Consider the following 22706-nt stretch of genomic DNA (forward strand, 5'->3'; position numbering starts at 1 on the left):
AAGCTTTGCTTTTTCAAATATAGTTTCTCGGTCTACCTAATACTTTACAAATATTCTCTATTTTTACAGGTCTGATATTTACTGAAAAATAAATGTATGTATCGTTATTACTACTCTATACAATAAAAGAATTAATAGATACGATCTACTATCAACTACTACAGTATATTCATTTATTTTCTGCATATTTAGATTATGTAACAGTGTCACTTTGAAACAAATAACAAATGTTGAACTAGGAGACACTGACAGTTTTATTTTTTTTATCATGGCAAAATTGTGTAGAGCACCAGGAGTGCCCACAAGTGGGGGGGTTATGACGCAAACTGCGTCATTGAAATTTTGGGGGGGTTAAAAATATATATAAATATGTTTGAGAGGGTGTAAAAATTAATCGAAAAGATTTTTTTTCATGGAAGAACACCTACGCATAGGCAATTGAGGGGGCAGGGTGCGTCATGGACATGAGAGGGGGTAGGCACCACTGTAGAGCACTGCAATGGTAAATGATTTGTTTACCTTGTTTTCAATACAGTGTGTTACAGTGAACTATGATGGATTTTAAAGTTCGATTATAGAAAAGTATTTTAAATGCGGTTATTAAGAAAATATTAAATAATAATGTTAGATTTTATCATATATCATGTATTTTATTTCAGCGTCCATTGAAAATGGTAGTTCAAAGTACTAAGCAGTAGGCGGTTATGCTTGTATATCGGGAAAATATTAGTGCATTAAAAATGTTATAGGCTATTAAGATATTAATTCATTTTAGTTTTTAGGTCCGAATGGACGGAGGAGGCTCTAAGGGCCCCTGCTTTTGCTTGCGGGAGTATCAATAACCCCAAACGTTCGGCGTCAGGGACCCAACATTCAATTTTACACATTCACTATTTTGGCACTTAAACTGGTGCAGTCTATAAGCTAGTCAAAGTCTACGTTCATAAAAAAGTTCGGTACAGATAAGTTCGATGGTCCATGACTCGGCAGCAAAAAGTCTGTAGAGGTAAATATTTCAGATGCTTCGTAGCAACCAGGGCCTAGCGCTGAATGGTATTCACCAGGTTATGACATATGCTGATGATGTGAGTTTAATAGGGGAGGATAGAAGAACAATAGAAAGAAATGCAGAGGTATTATTAAACGGCTGCAGAAGACATGGGGTTAGAAGTAAATGCAGAGAAAACTAAATACATGTAAGTTCGTCGCTATCGTAATACGGCAAATTATGGATGCATTAAAATATCAAATAATACTTGCATTAAAGTGGATACTTTCAAATACCTAGGATCAATATTAACAAACCAAAACCATATTCACGACTAAAAGCACGGAATTCGTGTTATTATTCAGTTCAAAATCTCTTATCGTCACGAATTTTGTCGAGGAATTTGAAGCTTAAAATACATAAAACGATAATCATGCCTGTTGTTCTGTGTGGTTGTGAAACATAGTCGCTTACTCCGAAGAAAGAATGCAGACTGAAAGTATTTGAGAACAAGATCCTGAGGCGAATATTCGGCCCCAATGGGAATGGGAATAGGTAATGGCTAAAACTTCGTAACGATTAACTACATAAATTATACCGTTTACCAAACATTGTTAGAGTCATCAAATCTAGGAAGCTTAAGTTAACAAGGGTACCTTCCGCTCATGTCAATGGTAAGGTGTGTCCACCGCAGAGGTGTAATGGGGCGTGTACGAAAGTCTCACAAGTTTAGGAATTTCTTCTTCAAGAACGTGAACTTTCTCTATTTAGTAGACCTACTTTCACGAAAACCTTCAAACCAATTTGTAATCAAATCAATAGTGGCAAAAAATATATACTGAGGACTGACGATTGGTTTACGGGATATGTCCTTAGTTATAGGAATGAAATATTTACGGACGTAGTGATAGTATTTATTTACGGACGTAGTGATTTGCTTTCTTACAGATCATGCATTAAAAAAGTATAATTGATGTATCTTTATCTCATTCCTGTGAAAATACCAATAACTTTCGAGTTCTCCCACACATTAAGATGGATCTCGCAGAAATAGGATTGCAAAATAGAAACTGGATCCAGTTGGCTACGGATCTAAGTCAATGGAGAGCTTTTGTTATACAGTCACTGAACCGCCGAGTTTCACAGACAATAGAGTTAGTTAGTTAGTAGAGACGAAGGAACTTTTGGCTACATCTTTGTATACTGAAAATAATAGCTTCGATTTACTTTATAACACTTCTGTCCTCTGTAGCGTTATCATTACTACTCAACCAAACAATATCAAAAGGGTTTCATAGATCCAGTATGTTATACATTACAACTTTGAAAGTGAAGAACAAAAAATTGTGAACTCTTGACATCCGAAACAGTTTGAGTGAGCTATTGATATTCGTCCAGTATAATATAAAACAGGAAGTATTCTTGTTTGTTTTTAATTAGTGTTAATTACTCATAATTAGTATTAAGACGTGTACTTTTACTTCTTTAAAGAAATATTAGGAAAGAAACCTGCTACGTACAAATTTCCACGATCGTATTCACTTTCTACTTATTTCACTAAGGTAATTAAAACTCAAGTAATTGCTGGAGACATTTATCCCTTTTGAAGTGAGTCTAATGCTATTATTCTTGTTAGAAGGAGACCTAATTACTATCTTTCCTTTGATGCAAGTAAATTAATGATGTCAAGACTAAATTGTTGTTTGTTTTTTCACATAAATAAAGACGTTGTTGCATTAAATCTGTAAGTAGCCTTATTCTCAGCTTAGTAATTTTAAGATTTTTCAGTCGTCGATCTGATACTTCCATTATCTCTAGTTTACGTTTGCATTTAAATAAATTAATTAAGTTTAGTTCTGTCAGTTATACAATTAAGATTTGTTATATGAAAAGAAAACTGTCACAACTGTTCGTAGAATAGGTACCCTGAGAAAATCTGTTATCCGGACACTTTGTTATATTGTACAAATATACAGAATCCTTAGGTTTACTACGGAAATCTGTACGGAGGTACGTAATCCATATGTTGTATATGCGTACTGTCTTTTTCCACGCTTAGATGTTACAGCATGCCGCTGCAGAATGTCTGACATCTAATAGTCATCCGTATATTGTATACATATATGAATGTTACATACGTCAGCTGTATGCTATATACACTCGTCTGTATGTGAGATCCTGTATACATTTCTTTGTTTCATGCAGAAAGTACGTATAGATGGAACACTTACACGGAAAGCAATATAAAATATACGTTTTCAGTTATATATTTGCTACAGGATATTGTAGTCGTACGCTAAGTCCAAAAACCACAGGATTTATGCATGTAACCTACGTTTTTACGTACACTACATTCTTTTTTCTTCATCTATAGGAACCACAGTAAAGGAAGCGTTATATCAAGTACAGTGGCAGCAATTAGGAGGTACAAATATTTGCCACTATCGTTGGTGCACTTTGAAAAACCGCTATGTGTAAAATTCAAAATTTTGTAGGAGAGATATGAAACGAATGCAATATTTTCTTACTGTTAGTTAGGCAGCAGGGAGGAAATCAGATATTTGTAGCTGCTTGACAAAGATTATTCTTACCATTCTACTATAAAATCAGCTATCTGTCTTTGAGAACACTTACCAGAAAATGAAAAAAAAAAGGATTTAACGCTATTACATAGAGGGTTTAGTTTTATGATGTAATTACCCCTTAAATAAAATATATTACACAAGGATATATTGTAGTTGCATACTCTACACCAGAGGTTCTCAAACTTTTTGTGACATGGTACCTCTGTCAATGATAATAATGCTCAAGGAACCACATCATATTGTCTTTGTGCTATAATAAAACATAATATTATTAATACCGTTAAAGTGCTTGTAAAATAATGTATTTGCAATCTAAAAAAATTACTAAGAACACGCCTATTTTTGAAACACTAAATTTGAAAACTGTCCCTTTAATGAGACAAGTAATGCTGCTTTTCATCTTGCATAATTATTTTATGTTCAATTTGATCGAAGAGAGTCGAAGTCTCATATCAGGTTCAGAATTTAGTCGATTGCGGTTCCTTGTCTTTGTTGCTGCATACAAGGAAAATCCTTGATCACACATGTAAGTTCTAACAAAAGTTAGAAGAACCAGGATACCCTTTGCAGATAATATAGAATACTCTTCCTTGATACTGTACCAAAACTTAATACTGAACAGCAAAAGAATATTAGCATTTATTTTCCGTGTGTACTATATTATAGGAATCTTGAAATAGAATCAGTTATCCGTAACTCCCCTCTCGTCCTGAAAAGAGAATTTTTCCTATTTCTCATAAAAAAAGAACCCACCTGGATCATTTTTAGTTTCCAAGAAAGGGAACATGTCCAGGTGTAAAGAGAACCTGGTAACTTTGCCCAGAATATATATTGGGTTATAGCTGGGAAAGCGACTTTTAGTAGTAATATAGATAGAGACTAGCCTTTGGCTAGCTGTCGGCTCCACCGCCAAACTCCCGCGTTTGCTCGATCTACGGTCCCGCACTTCTTAAACCCACAATTCTATCGAATTTCAAGTTTCTTTTCCTATTTCAACTACCTAAAAGATAAGATTTTGTATCCCAAGAAAACACCCTTTAAATGACATGGAAATTTCTTCATCTCCCCTTTAGACCCCTTAGAAACTAAATTTTATTTTTTTGGCAATTTTCTTGTAGTTTAGTTCTGGAAGGCTACAATCATGACAAATTTCATCATTCTAATCCTGCCGGAAGTGCCTAGACATTTTGGGATGTAGAAGATGTCCCACATAAACAACAGGAGAAAGATTTTTCAGTTCCCCCCAAAAAACCCTTTAAAGTTTGAAATTTTCATTTTTGGTGATTTACTTGGGTAACGATAACAAAAACATACAAGTACACCGAGTTTCAAGTTTCTATTCCAAGTATCTGAAACATGTGATTATGTGTCTAAAAAAGGTCCTTTTAAATAGCATGGAGAATTTCTTCATCCCACTTTAGAACACCTAAAAATTAAAAATGTTCACTTTTGGCATTTTTTCTATGAGTTAGTCTTAAAAGGCTACAATCATGCCAAATTTAATCATTGTAGCCCTACAGAAAGTGTCCAAAAATTTTGGGATGTAGAAGATGTTACATATAAATAACATGTGGAAGATTTTTCAATTATCCATAAAACACCACTGAAGTTGGAAATTTTTATTTTTATTAATTTTGTTAAATAATCCTATAGAGAACGTACGAACATACCGAATTTTAACTTTTCATTTCAATTTCAAGTACCTAAAACATGAGATTACAGGTCGAAACAAGCCCTTTTAAATAACATTGGGGATATTGATAAAAAGACCTTGTGTCCATCTTAAACCAAAACTAAACATAACTTTCTTACAAGGCTGTCTATATTCTTTATTATAAATTAACTAGAAATGGAAAATGATGAAAGATGGGTTGAGCATTGGATTATGTATAAGCCCAATAATAGCAGATCTGGTAATGAATGAATGGCAGAAAACAGTGATGGAAAAAGGTGGTGATAAATTACTATTGTCTTGTAGGTATGTGGATGATTGCTTTGGAGTATGGAAAGGAACCAGAAGGCAATTGGAAAAAAATATTGGAGAATTGAATGCTGAATGAAAAGGTATCATGTTAGAGAAGGAAATAGAAAAAGAAGGTGTAATAAATTTCTTAGATATCAAAGTAATGAGAACAAAGGAAGGAAATTTTATAACATCGTGGTTCCAAAAAGAATGTGCAGCAGGAGTTGACTGCAATAAAAGAAGTGATGTTGATGAAGGAACAAAACTGAATTTCATTCGGAATATGGAAGAGAGGATCAGAATGATAAATATGAAGGAAGATCAAAAGGAGAAAGATATACAAAGACTATGGGAACAGCTGAAAGAGAATGGTTACAGTGAAAAGAACAAGAAAATGAGCAGGAAGAGAAAGAAGAAAAGTGAGAAAGAAGAAGAAGAGAAAGAAGAGGACAAGAAGAAAAGATTGCATGGTATTGAAAGTACAGGGCTGATATCCGAGAAGATAAGAAGAATTCTTAAAAGAGAAGATATTAAGACGTACAGGCAAGAAGGGATAAAGATAATAGATATCATCAAGAAAAAGAAGATGAGAACGTCAGCGGAATTATGTAAAAAAAGGAGTGATATATGAAGTACCGTGTGGGATGTGTGATAAGGTGTATGTAGGGGAAACCAAGAACAGAATGCAAGAACGTTTAAAACAACATAAAGATGATGTAAGATTGAAGAGAGACACTAATGCCATTTACAAGCACGTCGATGAAACAGGCCACGAAGTAAACTGGGAAGGAGCGAAAATATTGGAATATGAAGGGAGACAACCGGTTAGGAAGTGGAAAGAAGCGAAGAGGATAAAAGAAGTGTACGATAAAGCTATGAATTGGAATAGTGGTTTGAGTATTAATGAAGAGTGGGAGAACTTTTTGAAAAAAGAAGAAAGAAGAACGGTAGAATATACGGACAATATAGGGTTTAATTTATTTATGTGTTTTTTTTCAATATTGAGGAGTTAATTAGTATTAAATATTCAAGTAGAAAATTTCAAAATTTAGGTAGTTAATTAGTATTTATTTTAGTTAATATATGTTAAAAGAAATATAAAGATTTGTTAACAATGTATTATGTGTGTTAAGAATTTAAAATTGTCACAACAATGGACATATATATTGACTTTTAATGAAAAGTGATTCCTAATTGGTAGAGATAACAAATGATGTAATATTATTTATGATTTCAGTTGGAGTAGTAGTCTGAAGAAGGAAGTGATATACTTCCGAAACTATAACATTTCTAGTTAATTTATAATAAAGAATATAGACAGCCTTGTAAGAAAGTCATGTTTAGTTTGTGTTTAACATTGGGGAATTTCTTCAATCTCCCTTCTAGATCCCCTAAAATTAAAAATATTCATTTTTTAAGCCATTTTCTTGTGGTTTAGTTCCAAAAAGCTACTATCACGCGAAATTTCAACTTTCCATGTCAACCGGCAGTACCTGTTATTTTATGTCAGTGAGTGAGTAAGTTCATGTAGTTTTATATACGAGTTAGATTCGGTAGATCAAGAAAAAGATGAAAACCAAATTCAAAAATTGATCTTCGTTATCCTTGGATTTGGTAGGCCCTTACTTTGGAACCAAGCTTCGTATCTCTTCAACAAATTGTAAAGTTACTTATTGTAAATCCTTTTCACTTAATAAAATTTTTTGACACGTGAACTTAAGATCTTTGAAAGTTAATTCGAAAATGGATCTGGGGTACCTTAGGTTAAAGTTTCGTGTTTCACAAACATAGAGTTGCTTGTTAAACTTCTCTTTTCCTTACTAAAACTGTATGACATCTGAAGTCTGTATGACTGTGTGAGCTTTTAGATGCATATAAAGGAAATCTACAAAGTATACACGAAAAATAACATTATTCATATAGCAAAACATGATATCTCTTTAGAAATGAAATCCTTTTGCATGAGACGGGAGAAAATGAGTAATTCCATAATTTTCGTTCTGTTCAAACATCGCAAAAACAAAGAGTCACAAAAGGTAAGAAAAACTTAAGGAAACTTCAGAGAGGGAAGACGATGAACAAAAAAAGTTCTGCAAACGACGATCCATTTGTACCTTTGCAGTCTCTTTACCACTTGCTACAATTATCCTAATTACTTTACAAGAGGGAAAACACTGTCTCTGTACGTAAGGGGAACATCCCTTTAACAAGGCATTTACTGCCTGTCATCTGTTAACTCTTTAAGGCATTAAATATGGTATACAAACAAACGTCAAACAAGCGAGTTCACTTTTGAAAATTATCATTATTATTATTATTATGTAGACATAGTGCGTACAATTTCTTGTGCCACAAGGGAACAAGAAAGCGTAACAAAAGGATCGCGAAAGTAAAACAAAACATCAAATCTTTCTTCTTGTTATTATGATTGGTAAATTTACATTCAGACGCCAAAGTGTACTCTCTACGAGGGTTGTGTAACGAGGACAAAGAGGTGGCGTTGGAAAGAAGGAAAACAACAACCACATTTCTAATTTGCAAATAGTGGTAGTGTCTGAGAAGTTGGTAACAAAAGGAAAACTTTGCCAAATTACGGTGCTACAAACTGTCGTCGCACTTTCAACTTATGGATAGAATGAAGGAGAAATATACAGAAGTTTATTCACAGTTCTTTACAATGGTATGGAAAAGATACCTTCCGCTCATGCCAATGGTAAGGTGTGTCCACCGCAGAGGTGTAATGGGGCGTATACGAAAGTCTCACAAGTTTGGGAATTTCTCCTTGAAGTACGTGAACTTTCTCTGTTTAGTAGACCTACTTTCACAAAAACCTTCAAACCAATTTGTAATCAAATCAATAGTGGCAAAAAGATATACTGAGGACTGATGATTGGTTTACGGGATATGTCCTTAGTTATAGGAATGAAATATTGCCATCATCCAGTATTTACGGATGTAGTGATAGTGATATGCTTTATTACAGATCGTGCATTAAAAACTATAATTATTGACATATCTTTCTCTCATTCCTGTGAAAATACCAATAAATTTCGAGTTCTCCCACACAAGTCATTTGATGTAGTCCAATATTGCATTCGTAATTTCATACGTTTCTTTTGTATAACTAGCATATGCTTCAAGAGCAGATCAATGAACATCGAATAATACCAAGAAACACTGTTTTCACACTCAGTTTCGAGTTTTCAGAAACAAACGCCAGTCGACTAGATTATGTTCATGTTCCAAAAACTGAAAAAAAAATACATTTATATTTTTGAAATAAACCATACTTCCATTTTCTGCAAAATAGCCTACAAAATGACTTCGTCATTTCCTAATCAAATTTATTTGAACATCCATAGCTAAGACATTCTAACCTTAAAATCTGGAACCCAACAATTCTGCTTTTGATGTAGAAAGATATAAATCACGCACAAGATCGTAAAGTCCTTCTTGTGTGATCAAATGAGGTACCATTGAGTGGGGTGTACTAGGTGGCTGAAAATAGTATATGAATATTCGCTGTTGCTTGAGATGCGTGAGGTCTTCTTCGAGTCAATGGTGAAATGTTATGGAATTTAGTTACTGGAAGATCTTTATTGTGCGGAATTTGCCGAATTGCTGACTTTAAATTAAGATATTGAATCATCTGGAAAAAAAGGCCTTCACATCAAGCAAAAGTAACGATCTGTTACATGATCTATTTGTTCTGCGAAATCATAGAAACAGTGAATTTCATAGCACTACGTTTTTCTTGTAACCAAATTCGTGGAACATATAATTCAGCATATGTGCGTTGCCTAGGACTTATCATGGTCACCAACCCTACGGCCAAGTACAGTTAATTAACATTTTTAACTAAAGGTGTGAGACTTCATATTTTTAAATTCTTAAATGTAAGCTTATCACACATATAACAAAATAGATCCAGCTCCCGTTTTTACACCCACAGAACATTGTATCCCACTACACGTTAGAAAATGTTTATTCAGCGCTAAAAACCTATTCTGTTGGGCATCACAAACTTCTAAAGAGGCTAATTACTACATGACAATTGGGTTTTACTACCTGACATGAAAATAAGTAATGAGGTTCAATATGAGAAACCGGTATTCCCTAATTAAGCAGAAAAGCGAGCGAGCGAATAATGGAGTGAGCAAATAATTAGGTGAACCCCTTCCACATATAAACAGCCTATCCCTTACTGTAAAGAAGAAAATTTGTTGAGCGAACAAATCGGTGTGTGGGGGGGAATCACCTTCTATAAACAGCCTATTTCTTTCTGTAAAGGAGAGAAATTGTCATTGTGGGTGTTTATATGAGCGTATATTTTAAGCTATGTGCAATTAGTATCTTCTTAAGTGCATTTAATTTTCACCTGTATAAATATCGTACTTTACATACTGTACTTTATGTAAATTACAAACTTGTAATTTATTTTTTAAAAAAGGTATGTACTACGTAAACCTTAATAACAGCTTTGATTTTCTCATGCAAAAATACACAAGAAAAACATATTTTCATCTAAAGGACAGATTTCATGTTGTACAGAGCTATATACAGGAGAATGAGATACCAGGAAAATCTCTGGATTTTCCTTGTTTATGTTATGAGCATATTTAAATAAAGGATTTTACAAAATTACCATTTACTATGAAATATTTACTTCCACATGCAGTAACTGTTAAAGCTCTTGACCGCATAACTAATCCTCTGAATTAAGTGAAAACTCAAGTTACGTTCCACCTCAAGTGCTAAGTAAAGAATTGCTGTTACAGAAATAACAACATTAAGCATCTTTTTAACTTACATAAAATAAACCATGGACATATATACTTTTTTTTTAGTTTTCCATGCTACAGGTATACACAAATAAGAGACGTTTCACAGAGAAGTTATGTCCGTCTGTCTGTCAGCAAGTATCTGAGTAAGAGATGGCGATAAATGACTTTATATATGGACTTGCTGTTTCAAGAACAAGCTTCATCATAACCCTTATAACTTTGTTGCAGTCGTTCTGCATCTTGTTTACCTGGGGACGCGGCACAAGTCCTAAATGACGCAAGGACTAAACGGTACAAGACCTAAATGGCATAAGACCTAAAAAATTACTTGGCAGCACAAGACCTAAAACCCATTTGGCAGAACAAGATTTAAAAATCATTGGATAGTACAAGACCTAAATGGCACAAGATCCAAACGGCAGAACACCTAAACGGTACAAGACCTAAATGGCATAAGACCTAAAAAATTACTTGGCAGCACAAGATCTAAAATCCATTTGGCAGAACAAGATTTAAAAATCATTGGATAGTACAAGACCTAAACGGCACAAGATCCAAACGGCAGAACACCTAAACGGGATAAGACCTAAACGGCACAAAACCTAAAATTTAGGCCTAGTACTTATATTTTTAGATTGTATGCTATTTAGGTCTTGTGCCGCTCAGGTCTTATGAACGTTACCCGTTTACTTGACTCCTCATCGTGAACCCTGCATACTTTACGCCCCCCTTCACTGCTGCTCGTTGGTCTGACCCTTATTGCTTTTCTTAAAAAAGATACTATGGTAGTGCAATTACTTTATTTTCAGCTTTGAAAAGAATTGAAATCTTTCAGTTTAACGTCTCACGTTATGCCCTTTAGGCTAAGGAAGACAGATGATTAAGGCAAGTGAATGATAATGGAAAAATTGGTGGAATGATGATGTGGAAATACTCCGAGAAAACCCGCAGACACGGTGTTGTCCACTGCAAACTTAATCGAACCAGAATCCTCAGAGGCAAGCATACTACCACTAAGCACCGTGGTGTCCCCTTTTTCAGCTTTATTCTCAATCAATAGTGATATGTTTGTACGGTATTTAATTTAATGTCCCTGTAACAACATTCGTAACATTTGTAATTATCAGTGAAGTTTATTTGTCAGTAGACTACGAACCCTTGCCCACTCTCCAGGCCTATCCCAAGATTTGTCCCCACCTTCGGAACCACTGCTCTATTGAAACCAGTTATTTTTCTTAGATTGGTCGCCGACTGCGAGGAGCACCTCGGATATCAAAATTTCCAGAACAAAAGCAACTAAACTGTCTTTTGGCTGTTGCTTTTGATAACGGATCTTTCCCATAAATGACAAAAAAAAAAAAAAAAAAAAAGGAGCCTACGCAGTGTTTGTTTCTTTATCAAAATAAAGTTGCAAAATATAGCGCTATTTTGCGAAAAGCTTACTCATCTTCATGGTGTAATACCTTACGTATTATTATAAAAATACCGGCACTTCTTTGCACGTCTACTATAACTTTGCGTCACCCGAATTGGTGTATGGCGTCAGCCAATAAGCTCGTAGTGTACTGTTACCAAACCTTCAGTGACGAATCTAATCATTCATAATTGTCCACAAACTCGAACAAAATCAACTATGAATGATTAGATTCCTCATTGAAGGTTTAATAACAGCGCAGTGCAAGCTTATTGCCTGGTGGCTTACGTCAATTCGGGTGACATGGAGTATATTTTCAATTATCAGCTGTCAAATGACGGCGATCTAACACGATGCGACTTACATATCCTGAGATTAGAGGCACTACTGACATCTAGTGCGCAAAATGCTAAACATTTTCTACACTATCAGATATACCACCGAAATTTCTACCTAAAACAGTGGCAACTAGTCCCAACGCGTTTGCAAACACTAGTGCACAATCATGGTACCTATGTATGATTTAAATTCTGCTTACAAATTGCATCATTCTATGATTCATCATGATAATTAACTAATTGCATTAAAAAGTTATAGAAGAAAATCAATGTGTACTTAGTTCCTGGGTCAACCTGTATATTATCCACAGAAATTCTCGTTATTTCTGATTATGTTTAACTAACTTAGTAATTAGCTAATAGGTTGTAATCTTGGTTATATAATTACCTACTAGCAAAATTAGAAGACTAAAAGCCACTAAAATAAACTCATTAATAATTCAAAGAAGAAAATGCATAGACTTACCCGCGTGCGACCTCTGCTGGAACCGCCGTATATTGATTCCCCGTAATTTCTCTGTGGTAACTGAAAAAAAATAAAGAACACATATTTTTAAATATATTTAAAAAAAAAGAAACAGAAAAAACAGAAACTAATCAATAAATACCATGAATAAACCATTTGGGTTAAGTTCTGCACTACCTCATTTGTACGAAAGGATGTATACGTATTAAGAATCCCTAATCGGTTTTTAAGACGTTTGGTTTACTAATAAACTATTTTATATATTTACCCTGTCCGTGTGTCCGTCTGTCCGGGAGACTAAAATCTTAAGAGTTACTTGTTGGATCATCATCAATTTTGACCAGGTTGTAGAGAATCAAACGTTAAGAGATCGAGTTTGTTGATGAGGATGCATATATTTTAAATCACGCTCGACTCTAGCTACAGGAGGAGCTCCCTTGTGGCTAAGCGGTTAGTGTACTCGCCTTTGGAGTGGGAGACCCACTCCGTTGGTACGTCTGATGAGGATCTTGGCTAGAAGATCGAAACGTCACGTATAAATGTGTTTTTATATTACATAAGTGCAGTCTTGTTCAGCAGTGTGTGTTATTTTTCTGATTTTATTCGTAAGACGTATGACTATGATTGTGTGCCGATTTTTTTCGCGTTTACCATACTTTAGGGCAGTGACAGTCCCGCAACAAGCCACAGAGGTTTGGGGGGAGCATAAATTTGATAAGGGGGCCAAATCATTAAAAATTATTTTACAAATAGCTAAAATGTGTGTGTTTTTTTTTTAAATTAATAATAGCATTTTGTGTTAAGGTCTGGAGAGGCCACGAAAAGTTTATGGGGGGGGGGGAAGTTCTCCCTAGTCTCCATCTGGTTGCGGGCCTGGGCAGTGATTGGCAAACTGTGGAAAGAAGGCTAGAAGAAAGGTTTTATCCGGTCCGCGACATGATTCCTAATCTGACTAATGAAAAGAAAAATTGGGGTACTTTGAAAGAGTTGTATTAGAAACAGACTGGCAGATGAGTACGAAACTTCATTTCTGAGAATCAATGCGTCCCAGTTTGAAGGAGATTATGAAAAACTTCGATCATAATAGGTATTAGTATTGCATTTTTTTGTAAAAGGTACTATTGTTCTTTTTAATGAATTATATTGATCTGCATGAACTGCTTTTCTTTCTTATTTGGCCCTCTCTACTTTAAGAAAAGATAGGTGGTAGAGTGAATTGCAATCTCCGGTCCGGAATTTTACGTCCCACGATTATGCCAGTTAGGCTAAAGGAGACAGCGATGATGAAATAATAGATGAAATAGTAGAATGAAGAAAGTGGGAGGAAACGAGAGAACCCCAAGAAAACCCACGCACACGGTGTTTGTCCACCACAAAGTTCACTTGGCGTGAGCTGAGATTGAACCAAGGACCCCATGCATCAGAGGTGAGCCACCGCGGCCCCGATAGGGGGGTAAAGTAAGGGAAAAGAGAGAGAGAAGAAAATAAATTAATATTTTCGAATAAGCAAATAAATATTTTTTATATATTTTTGCCTACAAGATCAAAATGTAATGCATAATAACATTTATCTCACTGTCACTGTGAGATACTCACAAATTACATGTCTACACCGTTATGTCTGACGAGCTAGTTTATAAACATTCAGCAACATGAAGTCATAAAATTTTTGGAGATAAAATCACGAAAAAGTATATGAGAAACAAGCACGGTCACAAACAGCTTATTATCTACCAACCTTTATCCTTGTATTATTTTCTTTTTCAAAAAATAATGTGGTTTTGAAACAGTGATATACACATATACCGTTAACCAATTCCTCCTCCGTTATATGTGTCTCATAACATCCTAGCTTTAAAAAAAAATGAAAGCACAACAATATATCCCCCACTTTAACCACTAAAATTGTTACAGACATCTCGCCTGGAAGAAATTTGACCTTTTATCAAACCATCTTTCTCCATTGTTTCACGATCTTGTTTAGTAGGCCATTAACATACCATTTTCATTTCAACTACGTCTTGCGTTTATAGCAGCTGAATACCATTTTAACTACATGTCAATGATGTAAATTTACAACCGCTTGGATTATTTAACATTAAAAAAAAAAGAAAAATTAAGAGGCTCCGTGCGGCGTGATTCTCTCTTATGAAAGAAAAAAAAAAGTTTTATCCTCTGCAAATGTGACGGTTTTAGATAAATATCTACTTTACAAAAGTATTCTTGTTAAATAGATACACATTTAAAAAAACTATCTAAATTGTTACGTCTTTAGTCATACACCATTAAAAGTGATTTATTTTTCATCCTGGTGGAAGGAAGTTTTTGAATACTGTGCGAAATTTAAAAAAATATTCTACATCCATAGGCGCCGACTTTGGGGGGGCAGAGCACTTTTGGCCCCCCCAATATTTTAAGGTGGGGTCCTCGCCCCCCCAATATAATCCAGTTGAGGAAGAATTACCAAAGAGGAGCAAGAATTTCTGTCGTAAATTACGTCGTCCCTTTAATTCAATATTAGGAACAGCCTTCTTATTCGATAAAAAGCACCGTTTTCAAATCGGCGTTTAACCGTTTTAGGATATCCACTTTTTGAGGTAAATTTTAGACTTTCACTCAAACAGCTACTGCTTCCTTACTATTTATCGTAGAATCGTGGTTTATACCTTGTTTTTCTCAGGATAGCTCATACTTTCCAACGGTACCACTCTCTTGTCCATATTATACACCAGAAATAAGAAAATTGAAAACACAAAAAAATCGAAATTTTTGTGCCCCTCTGGCCCGGGCCTGAGTTCACGTAGGGATCTAAACCTTTTTTTAAAAAATCTTGTTCTATACATAATACGTGCGCTAAATTTCGTTCTTGTATCTTGAAAACTGAGGTCGGGAGAAATTTTTGAAAGTCTGAAGGTGACCCATCTTTTCATATATGTATATAAATAGAGGAAGTTCGGGTATTATGGAATAGTCGGATAATATGGAATACCTCATTATCTCGCCTATGATATGTTGCTTCCAAGCGGAGAGGAAAGAAACTACTATCTCACGTCTCCATGATGCTCTACAGTCAGTCTCTATGTGATTGTGACATTCGTTGTGTTGATAGACGTGAAAATCTGATTTCATATTCAGGAATACTTTTACAGATGAGTGATTTACAACCTGTATTTTCCTATTGAAATGTAATAGAACAACAATTCTTTATTTACTATGACGTTGGATATACAGGGTGGTAGTTTGATAAGCGTCATTATGCTATACGTCTTCGAATGAGTTTAAGAGCTCTTTCGTTTCCAAGGTGGTGTGGTGGAGGGCAATATGGAATACCCGCAAGGAAATCATGGTATTCCGTATTCCGTATGGTATTCCGATTACAAAAATATCTATCGGTATTGGGCAATTAAATATACATTTATGATGACAACAATGCTAAGTGTATGTTTTATTACAGCAGATTTTCTGATACAAGGGGTGAGCTTGGTTCCAGCGTTCATCATGTTTAATGTGAGCACACAATGACTGTGCCGATCCTGAAGCAGAGTATTATATTTATGACTTTTGCAAGTAATCACAATCAGTTATGGCTTGGCATTCAGAATTTTCATATATTGTCACTGCATTCATTGTATGTTCAACAGAACACTCATTTCTTTTCTGTATAGCATTTGTATTCCATTCTCGACTATTTCATATTACCCTCCAAAGTGGTTTCTTTACAAATTATAAATTTTACCCACCCCTGTAACGAAACTTCTTTATCAAGATATACATAAATAAAGCCAAATATGTAACGCGTATACTTGTTTTCCTTTTTGTTTCAATGTGCAATTATTAACCGAGTTACAAGCGAAACAAAAATGGTATTCCATAATACCCACCCGAATTTCCTCTATATATACCTAGGTATAAAATATTTTAAAAATGTACTGCGTCGTTCCTATTTAGCCTAGAGTCATGCTTCAAACGCCATTTTCTTCAGTATAAAAGCCCTTTCCAACGGTATCACTCACATGTCCGTATCATACACCTAAACCAGATAATTAGGAAAAAACTCGGAAGTATTTTTGCAAATCCAACCAAAACATTTTGCCCCTCTGGCCTAGTTTTGGGTTAATGTAGGGATCTGATTTGTGTCTAAAAATACATTGTTATGTACATAATACGTGTGCAAAATTCCAATCTTGTATCTTAAAAACAAAGGACAGAAAAATTGTTGAAAGTCTGAATTTAGGCTCTCTCTATATACACACACACATACGTATATATTTATTATAAAAATTCACTGCGTCATTACTATTTAGCCTAGAGTCATGGCTTAAACGTTATTTTTTTTTAGTATAACAAGCCCTTTCCAACGGCGCTACACACATGTACGTATCGTATTCTTGAACCGGAAAAATCGGGAAAACAGAATTTTTTTCTAAAAAATTCAGCCCCTCGGAACATTTGCGGCCCTCGTGCCCGGACTCGGCTTCACGTAGAGATCTCAGAAAAATTTGAGAAATATCCAAAAATACATACAATTCCAATCTGATATCGTGAAAACTACAGGCGTGAATAGTTTTGAAATTTGCCTTAAAAAGTAAAAAGTCACGCACTTCCGCCCCCACTTGGCGCAGCCAAGTTGACCATCTGGTTCCAAACCGTATCTGGGGTGTTCTTTGGTCTATCCTTGACTTGACTAATAAAAGAACGGCTTAAATACCTGTTATAGAACCTAAATAAGAGGTCAAAGACCATAGTACGTCATGGTAACCAAACATTACCAAAAATCCTAAAAGAGTTAATAGAGCACTGAAGCTTCAACCAACACTATGGTAACACTGATCTGAGAAGTGAAGATCAATGTGGTGCAGTGAAGTTCCCAGAATTTGAACCTGAATTAGTTTTAATGCGTTTACACAAATTTGACTTAGGTCATGAATTTAGCAGTGGAGCGGATGCAGCAGACCGAGATCTGGAGGGAAGGGGGCCTTTATCCAGCAGTTGATAGAAAACGGCTGAATATGATTATATATTTATTCATTGTTTTGGCCCCCCCAATATTTTCTTCAAGTCGGCGCCTATGTCTACATCGTTCATATATGAGGGGTCTAGTATCAAAACCTACCATGTCCATTTTTCACGAACATATTCTGCGTATATTGTCTTTTTAAAAAAGCGTTATCACTGCTCAGTGCTTGATTTTGTGCGTGCGAACATTTTTGTAGGCAACAATGAACATATTTGATTGTTGAAAAAAAATTAAAGTCGCTTGTTATAACAGAGGTACATGTTTTTCTCATTTTCTCAAAAAGTAAAAAAAAAAAAAAAAAAAAAAAAAATGGATATGGTAGGCTTTGATACTAGACCCATCATATTTTCTCATACTAAATCGTAAGTCTAATGGCGAACAGCGAGCTAAACCCTACCCGAGAATAAAACTTAAAAATGTAAAATTTCATCCTCTTCAACTTAATAGGAAGTGTATCTCGCCATCAAAGTATACAACTGACACTTGAGATTCGTTTTAACGTTCAAGTGATCATAATTTTTCATAAATTGTCTTCAATTTTCATTTATCTATTTATTTTTCATTTGCCTGGTCCCCAAATATGGTTCTTATTTTGACTTCACTAGCCATCACTAATATTTGGTATGTTGTAATTTAAGTGAATTTAGCTTTGAAGATGAAAGCCGAATCAGAACCGAAAATTATAAAATGAAAGATAATTTACAAGTATTCACTTTGAAGATGATAAAAGAATCAGAACTGAAAATTATAAAGTGAATTATAATTTATGAATATGCACTTTGGAGATGATAACCGGATCAGAATCGAAAATAATAAAACGAAAGATAGTTTATATGTATTCATTTTGAAGGTGATAACCGAATCAGAACCGATTTTTTTTTTTAAAAAAAAAAGTGAACGATAAATTTATGAATATCCACTTTGAAAATGATAACCGAATCACAATCGAAAATTATAAAATTAAAGAATAATTTATGTGTATTTACTTTGAAGATGATAACTGAATCAGAACTGAAAATTATAAAACGAAACTAATTTGTGAGTATTCACTTTGAAGATGATAATCGAATCAGAATCGATAATTGTAAAATGAAAGATTATATGTATTCACTCGCATCCACGATAAACACCACCTTTACAATGTTTTTTTCTTTTTTCGAGGATAGCGCACCTGACACAATTCCTAGAACTGAAACGTCGTATTCAGGGAAACGTTGCAACTCTTAGATGTGCTGAAACGGTGACTTTAGCAAAAGATTTAATGAGCAATTCTTTCAAATAAGGTGGAATCGTAACGTTTTGAAGATTTCTATATCACTTGGCTATATGGAATTATTATTATTATTTAGACCAGTTCACTATATGCACATATATATGGTTTATTTTCTGTTTTATTTTGAATACGGAGAAGTTAAAACAAGTTTGTTTTATAAGTACCTTGTGGGCAATTCTTTCCGCGCTACTGACAAATAATTTTCAGCTTACTAAATTATTTATAAAATGTAAGCAGAGAATCTATGTTCTCTTTTTTTGGAGGGGAGAAGGATAAAAGGGGGAGAAAAGAGAGTCCATAGAAAGAGTTTTAATTACAGAATCACCGCAAACAGAAAACGGGGAGGGGCGTAAAAGAGAGAAATGGTGAATTAAAAAAAATATATCTTTCTCTTTCTGAGATGAGACAGTTGTAAACTAGTGTAATTTACTTACGTTGCTGGAAGTTATCTATGAATAATAAATATATATGGCAATATTTGTTGTAATATATGTAGGTACTTTATTTGTCTTATTTCTCTCTCTTTACATCTTTTTCTTGCGAAAATCCAGAGGTCATTTATAATATTTATCGTTAGTTTTTACAGCTCCATTTCGCAAAGCAGACTCTTAAAAATTAATACAGTATAATCCCAATTATTTTTGAATGATTAACTTAAGTTTCACATTATAACCAGTAAGGACACTTGGTCGAGAAAAGTTTAAAAGCGTTTTCAAGCCGGAGTGAGGGTTTCCGGGATTTTCCTCATTCACACCACGCAAATGCCGGAATGGTACCTAACATATAATTCCCAAGCCATTTCTTTTCTTCCCTTTCTGTATAATTCAACATATGTGTGATGAATGTAGAACAGGAGTGAAAAGCACGTGTGGAATAACAGAAGAGTTCGCCGTTAAAGTGGGACTTCATCAGGGATCTAGGCTTAGCACATATCTTTTTGCAGTTATGATGGACAAGCTTACAAAGAATATCCAAGTATTTGCACCTTGGAATATGCTATTCACCGACCACATCATGCTGGTGAGCGAGACCAAGGTAGCACTGCAATCAGGCCCGTATCCAGGAGGTTTTAGCCCTCCCCTAAATTTTTGCTGCCCCCCCCCTAAAATTTTCACGGTAGGCTTGCAAATGAACTATAATATGGTGATGAACTATCATATGGTTGGATCGGCTCCTCTAACTTCAGCTGGCTCCCCCCATACATTTTTGGGCTGGCTACGGGCCTGGCTGCAACAGAAATTAGGTACCTAGAGAGGAAAGGGTTTGGCATTAATAAAACCAAGACAGTAAATTTACAGTGTGTTTTCAGAAAAAAATATAATCGAGGATACAAGAATACGACTTGATAAAGAAAAGGTGGTAATGACTAGAAAATTCAAGTACTTGGGATCAATACTGCAGGAAAATGCAAGAATACAGATGTGAACAGTAGATCTAGCAGCGGTTGGACAAAATGGAGAGAAGAGGAAGAAGTATTGTGTGATCGTAGGGTACCAATACATGTTAAAGTAAGAATATACAAAACAGTAATGAGACCTGCCACATTATACCAAGCGGAATGTTGGATGACGAAGAACAGAGCGGAACAGAGATTGAATGTTACAGAGATGAAGATTCTGCGGTGGATCTGTCGAGTGACGCGGAAGGACAGAATTTTGAATGAAGTGATCCGAGGAACAGTAAATGTGAGAGCAGTACTAGAAAATCTACACGAAAGTAGACTTCAGTGTTTTGGGTATGTAAGAGGACCTTCGGAATATGTAGCTGACCAAGTGGATGCTATAGAAATAAAAGGGAAACGAGTGTAAAACCGACCAAAGATGAAAGTGGGGAGATTGTGTGAAGAACGATATGGTACAGTCTGGTGCAAGGGCGCCCATCAGGGGGGCAAGGTGGGTCGCTTGCCCCCCTAGAGGAAATTGTACTTCAGAATATCGAAAATCCAAAAACAATTACATTAGTTACAGCAAAATTTGAAACTATTTTTGAAACGTCGTTTATACTTGCACCTCCTTGGAAATCACAACATGGGCGCCCTTTGTCTGGTGCCTCAGTGCATATGGCACAAGATGGAAACACATGGAGGACAACAATTGGAAAAATCAACCCCAGCTAACTGAGGAAAAGGCTTAGAAGATTTAGATAGGTGTAAGTGATCATGTATTAATTTACAAGATATTCGTTTGATATGATTGGTTCCATCATAAACTTTCAGAAATGAAGTACAATCGTATATTGTGATTTTCTATAAACCTTTCGATTTAATTAAAATATGGGAAAGTACGTGTTCCTACACAGAATTATGACATTACGAAAGCAAAGCAATATAAATACATAAAACTTTCTATGAATTTTAATTTGGTATCCCAAATAAATATTTCTTATGTTTTGTAGTATATGGCCAGGAAAACAAAAATAATATAGGCATGTGTATTAAAAGTACTTTGCCCCATATTTGAACTTTGCCCCATAATGTGGAAATTGGATATATTTTGTGAGAAATTATTAGTTTAACCCAAGTCGCACTAAAATTAGAAAGTGGGAAAAGAATTGGATTATTGAATATAGCGACATCTATTTATCTTGAAATGACTCAGAGGCATCTTTGAAAAAATGAAATTGAAGGGAGACAACAGTTATTATTATTAATGACACACGAAATGGAAGAATATATTTTCGAGATGCGACAAAGGAGCAGCTAAGTCTCAACTTCTAGAAAACTCAACAGGGAGACTTACAAGTTAGAGGGGAGAAGTTATAAATTCACTCATAAATTTTTTATGATATATAAATTGCCAAAACAGTTTAAATTTATTAGAGGAAATTAACAACGAAAAATGAGAGAGCATACTGTTGGCTACGAATGGAAGAGCCGTGATTAAGACACTAAGACAAGGTGGCAAGATAATTTTTCGGGGACCAACTTGAGTTCATCTTATCAGCAGTGTCATTTCAGGTTTTGCTGTGGGGGGCGGAGGGGGGCAAGATTGTCCACCGACATAAGGGTTTGACTTTTTATTAGAATATTAGAATACAATTTATTAAACAGCATGTGTTTTTGAGCTTAAGGATGCAATTGCCTCCATGGCTTTACCAAACGACGCTCCTGCATCTTGTATTCATATATACATATGGGTAAAACTGGATCCTATCTTTTCAGTGCCTATCTTTGCCCATTGTATTTCTTTAGAAAGTGGGGGAACGCCAAAGATATTTTCGGGAAGTGAGGGGACGGCGTACCCCTTTCCCCCTGCACTTTTACCCATATATATATATATATATATATATATATATATATATATATATATGTATACAGGACCGGATCCAGGATTTTCTAAGGGGGTGCACCAATAACTACCAGTACATTTGAATTAAATTTGAGTTTTTTAAATGCCTTTATGCATCTGTGATGTGAATGAGGAATTCCTTTGGAAATGCTAAGTATCTGCTGTCGATGAATTCTTTACCTTCAACCTTCAGAAATTTGACTGAAACTATTGATTTTGCAAAACTCACTACTAGCTTCTCACTTTAGGTAGTGTAAATTTACAACGAAGGGGTACTGCACGTGCACCTTTGCACACCCTAAATCCCTGTCCCTGTAATATATATTAGTACATAAAGGAAGCAAAGTTTCCTTTAATTAGCTACATTGAATCAGATGCATTTGTAATGCATTGAACGATTAGTACAGTAAAATATTATTCTTTTAAAAGTGCTTCTGAAAATTGACTGCCAAATTGATATGTAAGTTGTATGAAGCGAATATATACGCCAAAAGACAATATACCTGGAACTTTCATGAAAACAAAACAGAAAATAACGGGAAAAGCTAGATCAGTACAATAAAAGAAAAGTTGCTTTCGCCAAACACTCGA

General features: G+C 35.0%; 1 protein-coding gene across 13 annotated transcripts in view; it reads right to left on the bottom strand.

The window, feature by feature from the left end:
* mmd (disintegrin and metalloproteinase domain-containing protein mind-meld) overlaps nucleotides 1-22706 on the bottom strand; it is a 750004-nt gene that overhangs the window by 588990 nt on the left and 138308 nt on the right. For all 13 annotated transcript variants that reach the window (XM_081739572.1, XM_081739577.1, XM_081739571.1 and 10 more), the window contains exon 3: nucleotides 12539-12598. In XM_081739572.1, coding sequence (XP_081595698.1) covers nucleotides 12539-12598 — 60 coding nt within the window. The remainder of the gene's footprint in view (nucleotides 1-12538; nucleotides 12599-22706) is intronic.

This window comes from Thermobia domestica, chromosome 15, assembly GCF_964235325.1.
Source record: "Thermobia domestica chromosome 15, izTheDome1.hap1.1, whole genome shotgun sequence".
Taxonomy (NCBI): Eukaryota; Metazoa; Arthropoda; class Insecta; order Zygentoma; family Lepismatidae; genus Thermobia; species Thermobia domestica.